Raw genomic sequence first — 12,585 nt, forward strand, 5'->3', positions numbered from 1 at the left:
TTCCACTTGTCTTTTCTCCTTAAGATTATATCACTTTGTTTGTATATCCCTCAGTCTCTACCAAAATGAAATTGCTCCATATTTTTCTCTGCCACCCATGTGAACATTTCACTTCTGCATTGATATTCACACCAATTATTTAATTTAAGGTTAAGTAAGAAAAAATAAATATTTTCTAAATATCACAGCCACAGAGTTTTGGGCAAAATCAATATTTAAAAAAAAACATTAAATTTAATATTGTGTAAGTTAATAGAAACTAATTTTACAGTTATGCTAAATTCAGCTAACTTACTGAAATTGATGGATTGTTATTGTACATTATTTCACAGAATAACTCATCAGTGCAGCCATAAAACATGTTAAATGCAATCAGTTTAAGTTTTAAGAATGATAATACGCATGCCGCTTTACAAACCGTGTCTTTAGGGTGGCCCAATAGGAAGAAATATGGGGACCCATGCTTGTCACTTTTCATGCACATGGAGAGGCTGGAAGGAACCGTTCCTAAAGGAAGGGGAGGAATAGCCTGGGACCAATCAGTAGAATTGACAGTAGCAATGACATAGATATTACTACTGTTAGCAAAAAGATATATAGTAAGTTGTTCAGCATAGAAAATTTTAAACAGGACAGAAGTAAGCTAAAATAAGCTTCAAGATAGAAGGCATGCAGAAAGTTAAACAGTTAGTGAAGAAATTGAAATGTTCAAAGCTTAGCTATAATACATGTGTAATTTTTTTAAAATCTATGTACAAATGTAATCTGTAATGCACCTCATAAAACATATTCGGCAACAAGCTATCAATTACCTTTAAAAATTCATTGGTCTTTATCTACATTTAATTTACAGTAGCTAAAACTCAAAGTACTTCGATGGCTGTAAAATGCTTTGGGATGCCCCGAGGCCATTTAAGGCACTGTATAATTACAAGTCTGTCTGTTTAATGTTTGTTATGACAACATTTTAAGGCATGAGGATCCATACCTTGGAAGAGAAAAGCTGGTTTATCAGGAAATGCATCATTAACTTCAATTAATGTAGCACCATTGACAGAGAATGCTGTTGTTTTCTGCCAAGATACAATCAGCTAGATAACATACTGTATATTCTGCATAATTTTCTAGATGATAGCTAGTTGCCAATCCAACATACTGTACTAGTACCACACAACAATGTTAAGCTACTGTTTTTCCTTAATTAACTACAAATATGATTTATAAGCTGAAACCCACCATATTCTGGCACTTGACCGGTTCCCCTTTTAAGCAAGAGGCGCACTCTTCTTCCACCAGATTTTATCAGCTCTATTGCTCTAGCATGGGTCATTTCCCTTGTGTTTTCTCCATTGATTTCAATGATTTGATCACCAACCTGTTGAAAGTGAAAAGTTAAATTATGAGAAATACAGTGAAGCACTGACAAGCAATAATCCATAGATATCAATAATTGGTTGATAAAATTTCTGTTCTTATTTTAGTTCTGTGAAATTCTATTTTCAAATAGAGTTAAATGGATGCTGCCATTCCGGAGGCTGATAACCATTCAGAATTCTTCCCATATTTCAAGGCAGCAGGGATGAACATTTCAAAGATGTTAACATTTTATTGACTTCTTGAATACTCAGCAGACATAATATAATAGAGAAAGGAAAAAGTGGGTGCTTGGTGGAATAATTGGAGGCAGCTTCCTTAATGAAACCTTTAGAAATATGTACAGGAAAGCAGCAACAAAATCTAATACTGCAGCAAATATTACATTGGCCAAAGTGGGAGGAAGCTATCTACAAGGATCCATGAACATCAACTAGCTGTGAAGCAGCATGACCAACTGTCCCTAGTCTCTGCCCATAAAGATCAAGAGGGGCACAAATTCGACTGGGCATCAGTGAAACATGGTGCAAAAACCAGTTTTTCGTGAACAATTCTGTAAACAGACATGTAGACCTCGAACAACAGGAATTCTGCAGATGCTGGAGATTCAAGCAACACACATAAAAGTTGCTGGTGAACGCAGCAGGCCAGGCAGCATCTCTAGGAAGAGGTGCAGTCGACGTTTCAGGCCGAGACCCTTCGAAGGGTCTCTTCCTAGAGATGCTGCCTGGCCTGCTGCGTTCACCAGCAACTTTTATGTGTGTTGCATGTAGACCTTGATCCTATTTATGAGCTGATGTGGGCAAAATTCCAGACCACAACGCACAAAGTTCGCTACGCAACCAATCAGCAATGAGACTTCTTCCCTACGTCACAACTGAGTTTCTGTAATGATGACCAATTAGCTGATTGATAAGTATATAAAGGCCAAGCATTTGAAAAACACCACAATTAACTGATGATCTCTCCTCATATGGTGACGAAACACTTCCAAGTAAATTGCCAAGATTGGAGAACAACTCAACCAACCAAAGCAGCACCAGTCGGCCCTCCCTCTCTCAGGCAGAAGGTGGATAATCACATGCTAATGCATATGATCAGAAACTGTTACTTTGAAGACCAAGACAGTTTATCTGAAATTTTAAACACAGGCTGACTGATACATTGTTATGACTTTGCTTTCTTAATTCATTTTCTGGGATGTGGACATCACTGAAATCGCTGCCTATACCTTCTTGCTTTGTGCAGGGGGCAGCGAGCCACCTTTTGAACTGCTGAAATCCATCTGAGTTCCAGCTATAATGAAGGACAGTAACACATTAGGATGATACTTGACTTAGCCAGGAACCAGTAAGTGATGTTCTATGTACCAACTGGAGGAAGTGGGGGGAGAAAAGGAGACAATATTCCATCAGATTCTTTACTTGTGCCAGGATACTCAGTCTCTCACCTGTCATCATAGCCTTGGTACTTATGTGGTGTTTCTGGTGAATGGGGACTCATTTAGTGTTTGCAACAGGGGCTTGGTATTATGAAGACATTGAGTGTCAAGGGTAAGTGTTTAAACTCTCTCTTGCTGGAGATGATCGCTGCCTGGCACATTAGTGATATGGATGTTACCTGATAGTTATAACTGAATGCCTGAATATTGCTTAGAATGCAGTGCATTTAAATGCACATAGCTTTATTTGCTAAGATGTTGTGAATGGAATTGAAGAGTGTACAATCTTCATTGATTGACTTCACTTCTGACCTTTATAAGTAAGGTCATTGATGAAACCACTGAAAACCACTGGGCCTTTGACACTTCCTTCAGAATCACCAACAACTATAATCATCTTCTTTCATGCGAGGTATGGCTCCAGTCTCTGGAGTGTTTTCCACTTGATGCCTATCCTTGACACAATACTTGGTCAAATGCTGCTGTAATGTCTAGTGCAGCCATTCTCATTTCACTATTTTAGTGAATGGTGTGAAATGCTGGAAAGACTTGCATTTTTCAAAATGGGGCTATTTCAAAATGTTTTACAACTTACTATTTTTTAAATATTTAATATACAAACTGTCATTGGAATTGCAGCACCAAGGACCTTTTAACCAGTAAGATGATCATAAGTAGGTAACCTGGCTTAATGACTTTGACTGAGAGATAAATATTTTCCAGGAACACTGAGGATATCTCTGCTATTATTTCTTTGAAATAATGCCACGTGATCTTTCAATGTGCCTGAGAGAGCATTTTGATTGTTTATTCTAAATTTGGCATTTCTAACTAAGTAACATTCCTTCAGTTCTGCTCTGGAGCATTGGGCTAATATTTAGGCTCCATCTCTGTTGTACAACTAGAATGCAGCACCTTCTGACTTACAGAGCTACCTCACGATCAAAAGAACAATTCCAATTGATGTTAGAGGTGGAATCGGATGCACCCTAATATACCTAAAAAGACCAAGGTAACATATCTGAATGACTAGTGACCTGTCACACTCACCTCAATAATAAGCAAATGCTTTGAGAGGCTGGTCAAGATCCACATCTGCAGTATGCTACCACCCACACTGGACCCCCTATAATTTGCCTACCGACACAACCGATTGACAGATGATGCAATAGCCACAGCTCTACACATCTGGAGGAGAAGGATGCTTATGTGAGAATGCTGTTCTTGGACTACAGTTCAGCATTCAACACCATAATTCCCTCCAGGCTTGACAAGAAGCTCAGAGACCTCAACCTTCACCCTGTCTTGTGCAGCTGGATCCTGGACTTCCTGTCAGATTGCTGGCAGATGGTAAGGGTGGGCTCCCTCACCTCTGCCCCTCTGACCCTCAACACAGGAGCTCCCCAGGGCTGTGTCCTAAGCCCCCTCCTTTACTCTCTGTATTGTATGCATTTGTATTCAAAAGCAGTGATTTTTGTCATAGTCACAAAGGTACTGTGTCTCAGTAGTTAAATTTTCATACTAGTAGTATCCAGAGGCCTCTACATTTCAATTCCTACTATGGCAACAGAAGAATTAAATTTCAAGTAAATAAATAAATCAGTAATGGTGGCCATGAAATTAGTGGACTGCAGTAAAACAAAACCATTGTGTTTCAGGGCAGCAAGATTGTTCACTTTTTTGTGAAGGGGTTTTATAGGAGCATTGTGATTAAATCTTAACCACCCTCTAACAGGTCACATGCTACTGAGTTCACGGACAATAAATACAGGTCTGGCCAGCAACACATCCCATGAATATATGTAATTGATCAAAATGGTCAAAAAGATCGTTCATACCTGCAATTATCTTGTGATAGCATACAGGACTATTATAATAGAGTAGCTACTATTATTAAGTTTCTCTCTGGCCATTGAGCTGCAGCTAGCAAGCAAAACAGGGTTCACTTATTCATCAATAAAGAGTAATATTTTCCAGTAAAGTACTTGAAATATAGTAGACTGTAGAATGGATCCAGCTGAGTTCAAAGCCTGACTGTATCAATGAAAAATTTGTTTGTCTTAACAAGTTATTCAATGTGCCATGACTCATTTTTATATTGAGGAAAATTGAGGGGAGATACTGCTTCAGAGATTTTCATGGCACAGAGGAACCTATTTGAACCTCTAACTGGACAAATTATTACAATAGTGCAGCTTCAAGTGCTAGATTCCAGTTCGTAGGGCCATCAGTTAATCAGGGCAGCTGCTTATTTGGGCAACTCTTAAAGAACAAAAACTAATAGAGAAAATAGCGGGTAAGCCACACTCCGGTTGGAGGAACAACACCTTATATTCCGTCTGGGTAGCCTCCAACCTGATGGCATGAACATTGACTTCTCTAACTTCCGCTAATGCTCCACCTCCCCCTTGTACCCCATCTGTTACTTATTTTTATACACACATTCTTCTCTCTCTCTCCTTTTTCTCCCCCTGTCCCTCTGACTATACCCCTTGCCCATCCTCTGGGTTCCCCCCCCCCCACCATTTTTCTCCCTGGACCTCCTGTCCCATGATCCTCTCATATCCCTTTTGCCAATCACCTGTCCAGCTCTTGGCTCCATCCCTCCCCCTCCTGTCTTCTCCTATCATTTTGGATCTCCCCCTCCCCCTCCAACTTTCAAATCTCATATTAACTCTTCCTTCAGTTAGTCCTGACGAAGGGTCTCGGCCTGAAACATCGACTGTACCTCTTCCTTGGGATGCTGCCTGGCCTGCTGCATTCACCAGCAACTTTGATGTGTGTTGCTTGAATTTCCAGCATCTGCAGAATTCCTGTTGTTTGGGTATTCCTTTTGTTTACTTGGGCCATTTAACTGGGACAGGGTACTGTTGCCGAACAGTTGCACACTAGCGCCAGTCATGCGGACTTATGTGGCCATTAGACATTACACCATGCTTAGAGTGAACAGTTTTTAAAACGCATCAGTTGAGTGTGTTTGTGTTCAAAAACAAATATTTTTATCACTGATGGTTAGTGATAAGTAAGCAGTAAGGTAATTCAAAACCGTTTTGTTCACTGCTGTTTCAAGCATTAAGGCTTGGAGATGCAAGAAAATGCCAGGAAAGAAAATGAAGCTATTCCACTACTTCAACAAGTTTGCAACTATGAAGAATTAAGGTATTGTGGTGAACATTCAGTCCATGATAACAGACGAGTAAACTTGTTAAACTCAACAATTGTTTTTATTGGCCTGTAATGTGCTATAGATTTCTATGATTCTATGAAACACAAAAACAGACCGGACACTATGACCTGGGGAGAGAACTCACTCAGTCACATACCGACGAGGGAGTTGATTATTCCACACCTCGTTACAGTCAGGGTGACCCACAAACAGACGTGAATAACCGTATAACCCAAGCTAAAATGTAACAATAAATGAACTTGAACATCCCACCATAATCCCACAAAAGCACTTTCACACAAGAACAATAATAGTGCTGGTCATTAGAAATGAGAGGGCGGGCTGTCGCCCACACCACCCCCAGCACCCCTCCCCCCACCCAGAGTCTCACAGTACCAAGAATCATCCTGAATGTTACAAAAAAAAGATTTGGAGGATGCAATAATCAAAAGTATTGTATGAAGGCAGTCCATTATCTACACTAGGTGTGTGCACTGATTTTGTTCATAGAAACATAGAAAATAGGTGCAGGAGTAGGCCATTTGGCCCTTCAAGCCTGCACCGCCATTCAGTACGATCATGGCTGATCATTCAACTCAGAACCCTGTACCTGCCTTCTCTCCATACCCCCTGATCCCTTTAGCCACAAGGGCCATATCTAACTCCCTCTCAAATATAGCCAAAGAACTGGCCTCAACTGTTTCCTGTGGCAGAGAATTCCACAGATTCACCACTCTCTGTGTGAAGAAGTTTTTCCTAATCTCGGTCCTAAAAGGCTTCCCCTTTATCCTCAAACTGTGACCCCTCGTTCTGGATTTCCCCAACATCGGGAACAATCTTCCTGCATCTAGCCTGTCCAATTCCTTTAGAATTTTATACGTTTCAATGAGATCCCCTCTCAATCTTCTAAATTCCAGAGAGTATAAGCTTAGCCGATCCAGCCTTTCATCATATGAAAGTCCTGCCATCCCAGGAATCAATCTGGTGAACCTTCTTTGTACTCCCTCTATGGCAAGAACGTCTTTCCTCAGATTAGGGGACCAAAACTGCACACAATACTCCAGGTGTGGTCTCACCAAGGCCTTGTACAACTGCAGTAGTACCTCCCTGCTCCTGTACTCGAATCCTCTTGCTATGAATGCCAGCATACCATTCGCCTTTTTCAAGAAAATTCATATGGCAGCGTACACTGGATGAATTCTTCCATCAAAAGCTATTAGGAACTAATCAGCAGTTTTATAGTACTGTAGTAGAAATGATAATGATCTAATTTGTTCTGTATTTTTAACAATTTCCATGAAACTTCGGCTAATTTGGGCAGTTGCTTAATTGGGCCAAAATGGACTGATTGCAACGTGTTCCAATCAGCCAGAATCCACCATATATGCTCAAACAAAGAATACAATTTCAAGTATTGTATCGAGCAAAAGAAAAAGTTAATGTCTAAATATATCCCTCATACTGACTAATCCACCTACATTGTATCTATCTACATTAAAAAAATCTCTTCATGAAAACTGAATATTTAGAAATAGGATGGTTATGGTAGGGTTATTAAAAGTAATCTGAAAACTATTTTTCACTTGCCCTTTTCATGTATCTCACTTTAATTCAATATAATTTCATAACTTTCCCAATACCTAATGGCATATGCTTACAAAGTAGACTGTGGAATACCTATTTTTAATAGGCTATTTTAGATAAAAATGAACATAACTGAAGATCAGGGATCATTACAGCTTTAACAATGTTCAATAGTGAAGTTGTGTGGTCGTGGACTTGTCAATGCTGAAGGCAGAAATAGGAACTTGGCCTTGGTTCATTTTGGGGTCAGATGCGACATCAAGAATGTGAAAATTCTGGTTCAGACAGATGTTGGTGACCAGGGTATGCAGTTTGTGATGGACACCAACGGCTCTGCTTTTCTTAAAACTTCAATCTGTGCCTGACAATGTAAAGGCAGAGGAGAAGCCGAGAGTGGAGGTAACGTAAAGGTGAGTGCTGTCACCAGGTTTGAATGATAGTTTTAAGCAATCATTCTCTAATACAATTTTATCAACCTTTGCTACTTTACTGAAATAAAAAGAAATCATCTTTTTGCACTTCAGATTACACACAATGAATCTGGTTTCATTTTCTGTGACAGTGCGATGACATGCCACTTAATATTCAGACAAAAATAATTAGTACAAAGCAACCGGTACGGACTAGAAGGGCCGAGATGGCCTGTTTCTGTGCTGTAATTATTATATGGTTATAAAATACAGCAGAGGGAACGTATTGGTAAGATTGAAAGAGTACAGAGAAAATGAATGAGGATATTGGCAGGACTTGAAGACCTGAGTTATATGGAAAGGATGAAAAGGTTACAACTTTATTTTCTGGAGGGTAGAAGAATGAGGGGGAGATTTGATGGAGTTATACATAAATTAGGGGAAAAGGTAAGGATGAATGGGAGGGGTATAGAGGGGAGGGGTATGAAGGGGTATGGAGGGGTATGAAGGGGAGGGGTATGAAGGGGAAAGGTATCAAGGGGTATGGGAGGGGTATGGAGGGGAGGGGCATGGAGGGGTATGAAGGGGAGGGGTATGAAGGGGAATGAAGGGTATGGAGGGGTATGAAGGGGAGGGGTACGGAGGGGTATGAAGGGGAGGGGTATGGAGGGGTATGAAGGGGTATAAAAGGGAGGGGTATGGAGGGGTAGAAGGGGTATGAAGGGGAGGGGTATCGAGGGGAGGGGTATGAAGGGGAATGAAGGGGAGGGGTATCGAGGGGAGGGGTATGAAGGGGAATGAAGGGTATGGAGGGGTATAGAGGGGTATGAAGGGGAGGGTATGGAGGGGTATGAAGGGGAGGGGTACGGAGGAGTATGAAGGGGAGGGGTATCGAGGGGTATGGAGGGGTATGAAGGGGAGGGGTATCGAGGGGTAGGGGAGGGGTATCGAGAGGTATGGGAGGGGTATGGAGGGGTATGAAGGGGAGGGGTATGGAGGGGAGGGGTATGAAGGGGTATGAAGGGGAGTGGTATGAAGGGGTATGAAGGGGAGGGGTATTGAGGGGTATGGAGGGGTATGAAGGGGAGGGGTATCGAGGGGTAGGGGAGGGGTATCGAGGGGTATGGGAGGGGTATGGAGGGGTATGAAGGGGAGGGGTATTGAGGGGTATGGAGGGGTATGAAGGGGAGGGGTATCGAGGGGTATGGGAGGGGTATGAAGGGGAGGGGTATTGAGGGGTATGGAAGGGTATGAAGGGGAGGGGTATTGAGGAGTATGGAGGGGTATGAAGGGGAGGGGTATCGAGGGGTAGGGGAGGGGTATGGAGGGGTATGAAGGGGAGGGGTATCGAGGGGTATGGAGGGGTATGAAGGGGAGGGGTATTGAGGAGTATGGAGGGGTATGAAGGGGAGGGGTATGGGAGGGGTATGGAGGGGTATGAAGGGGAGGGGTATGGAGGCTACAGTCCAATTGCAGGTTGATGGGATTAGGCAGAATAACAGTTTGGCATAGGCTAGATGAGCCAAAGACACTATTTCACTTCTATGGTGCTCAATGATTGAGTCTAAATAACTCTTAAACATTGCTTTTATATGTGCTTGTACCACCTCCCTCAGCAGCACAATCCAGCCACACCACTCTGAGCGTATACAAAAAAAACTCGAGAGAAAACAATCCATGTTTGTCCAATTATTCACTGTACCTCAGAGTCTTCCACAGACCACCTTTGAGGAAATTCAATATAGCTATATTCTTGTACAACTTTGAATTTAAAAAATTACTAATGCAAAGAAACAAACCATAAAATTAGATCTCATTTTAGATTAAATTAGGGATACTATTTATTATAACTATTGTCCTGAGAATTTAGCTATACAATAACTAAAAGACAGAAATTTGACTTTTTCATGTGGATTGACATAACAGTAATCCTTTTCAATTGGTTTTGTCTAAATATTGAGAAATTTTAGCTCACTACCATACAAGTGATTCAGAGTATGTAATCTGCAATGCTTATCCCTGTGAATTAACATGAAAATCATATTAGAGGATTGGCTTTGAAAATAATATCACTCCAACTTTTTCCCCTCTAGTGATCCTGACTGAAGTATGATCATCAGGCCCCAGAGAGAAACTATTAGTTTTCAAAGGACACAATTAAAGTTATTAAGTGATGGTTTCAAGAGCTTACAATGGTGGATAGAATTCCAACTTTTTGCTGTAGTGCATTTACCTCGATATCAAGTTCTCTGAAACCTAGCCTCATAAATTGGCACTGGGGCATAATGGCATAAGGAAGAGCTATTTACAGGGCATGCAAAAGTTTGGGCACCCCTAGTCAAAATTTCTGTTACTGTGAACAGCTAAGCGAGTAAAAGATAAACTGATTTCCAAAAGGCATAAAGTTAAAGATGACACATTCCTTTAATATTTTAAGCAAGATTACTTTTTTTATTTCCATCTTTTACAGTTTCAAAATAACAAAAAAGGAAAAGGGTCCGAAGCAACAGTTTGGGCACCCTGCATGGTCAGTACTTAGTAACACCCCCTTTGGCAAGTATCACAGCTTGCAAATGCTTTCTGTAGCCAGCTAAGAGTTTTTCATTTCTTGTTTGGGGGATTTTCGCCCATTCTTCCTTACAAAAGGCTTCTAGTTCTGTGAGATTCTTGGGTCGTAGGTCGATCCACAGATTCTCGATGATGTTTAGGTCAGGGGACTGTGAGGGCCATGGCAAAACCTTCAGCTTGCGCCTCTTGAGGTAGCCCATTGTGGATCTTGAGGTGAGTTTAGGATCATTATCCTGTTGTAGAAGCCATCCTGTTTTCATCTTCAGCTTTTTTACAGACGGTGTGATGTTTGCTTCCAGAATTTACTGGTATTTAATTGAATTCATTCTTCCCTCTACCAGTGAAATGTTCCCCATGCCACTGGCTGCAACACAAGCCCAAAGCATGATCGGTCCACCCCGATGCTTAACAGTTGGAGAGGCGTTCTTTTCATGAAATTCTGCACCCTTTTTTCTCCAAACATACCTTTGCTCATTGCGGCCAAGAAGTTCTATTTCAACTTCATCAGTCCATAGGACTTGTTTCCAGAATGCATCAGGCTTGTTTAGATGTTCCTTTGCAAACTTCTGACACTGAATTTTGTGGTGAGGACGCAGGAAAGGTTTTCTTCTGATGACTCTTCCATGAAGGTCATATTTGTGCAGGTGTCGCTGTACAGCAGAACAGTGCACCACCACTCCAGAGTCTGCTAAATCTTCCTGAAGGTCTTTTGCAGTCGGGGGAGGGGGGTGGGTGGGGTTTGATTTGCCTTTCTAGCAAACCTACAAGCAGTTCTCTCGGTAAGTTTTCTTGGTCTTCCAGACCTCAACTTGACCTCCACCGTTCCTGTTAATTGCCATTTCTTAATTACATCACGAACTGAGGAAACAGCTACCTGAAAACACTTTGCTATCTTCTTATAGCCTTCTCCTGCTTGTGGGCATCATTTATTCTAATTTTCAGAGTGCTAGGCAGCTGCTTAGAGGAGCCCATGGCTGCTGATTGTTGGGACAAGGTTTAAGGAGTCAGGGTGTTTATAAAGCTTTGAAATTTGCATCACCCTGCTTTTCCTAACAATGACTGTGAACAAGCCATAGCCCTAACAAGCTAATTATGATCTGAGATCTTGGTAAAAGTTATCTGAGAGCTGAAATCTCTTGGGGTGCCCAAATTTTTGCATGGTTCTCCTTTCCTTTTTTTCACTCTAAAATTGTACAAAACAAAAATAATACACTAATCTTGCTTAAAATGTTGAAAAGAATGTTTCATCTTTAACTTCATGACTTTTGGAGATCAGTTCGTCTTCTACTCACTTAACTATTCACAGTAACAGAAATTTTGACCGGGGTGCCCAAACTTTTGCATGCCACTGTGTGTTCATATGAGCTTTTATCAGGTTTCAAATTTTGCACATGCTAAGTCCTGAATAAAACTTGACTTGAATATTATATCCTGACAAGTTATTTGTTTAGCAGAGTGGCTGGCACCTGATCAGAATCAATGAGTCACAAGATAGCAACTGCAAGTTTGTCATTTTTAGCAATGTTCATAAGTTTCAACAAGATATGTCCTGTCTAGTTTCACTCTTGTGCTGATTAAATGGTTGGAAGCCCAAATTATTACATTATGCCATAAAAACTCTTAATATTTGGGCTATCATCTTAATTTTGGACTAAGATGCATTTTGAGCACATGAATTCTGCTTAAAGTGGCATTTTGTAATATTTCCTGTTACAAATTTGCATAACCATGACATTATTTTATTTATAAAACAGACTATGTATTGCTACTGTGGTTCCCATCCAGTTCTACACAACTACACGCACCAAAGTACAGTATTAGTTATACAATTCCAATAAAAATCCCAATTGGATGGATGGCTGAAACTTTATTTGAAGTTTTTATAAACTAACCCTGATGGGTAAATTGATAAATGCAACAGGAGTAATATAAAACCATTGAAATCATTAAAACTTCCAGGATGGATACAGGATCTTAATTGTAGTAACAGAAATGGTTGTAATACTCCCCTCAGCATTCAGAAGGAAGTGAAGATATTGCAT

The 12,585-nt window shown here is 40.8% G+C and overlaps 1 protein-coding gene across 10 annotated transcripts in view; it reads right to left on the reverse strand.

Moving 5' to 3' along the window:
• Positions 1-12,585, reverse strand: part of magi2a (membrane associated guanylate kinase, WW and PDZ domain containing 2a) — a 586,144-nt gene that overhangs the window by 19,510 nt on the left and 554,049 nt on the right. For 6 of the 10 annotated variants that reach the window (XM_072241070.1, XM_072241069.1, XM_072241068.1 and 3 more), the window contains one exon: positions 1,237-1,375. In XM_072241070.1, the coding sequence (XP_072097171.1) occupies positions 1,237-1,375 (139 nt within the window). Of the gene's footprint in view, positions 1-418; positions 508-1,236; positions 1,376-12,585 lie in introns of all 10 variants that reach the window. The other 4 variants (XM_072241075.1, XM_072241073.1, XM_072241072.1 and 1 more) reach the window with 1 other exon arrangement.

The sequence above is a fragment of the Mobula birostris genome, chromosome 23, assembly GCF_030028105.1.
Source record: "Mobula birostris isolate sMobBir1 chromosome 23, sMobBir1.hap1, whole genome shotgun sequence".
Taxonomy (NCBI): Eukaryota; Metazoa; Chordata; class Chondrichthyes; order Myliobatiformes; family Myliobatidae; genus Mobula; species Mobula birostris.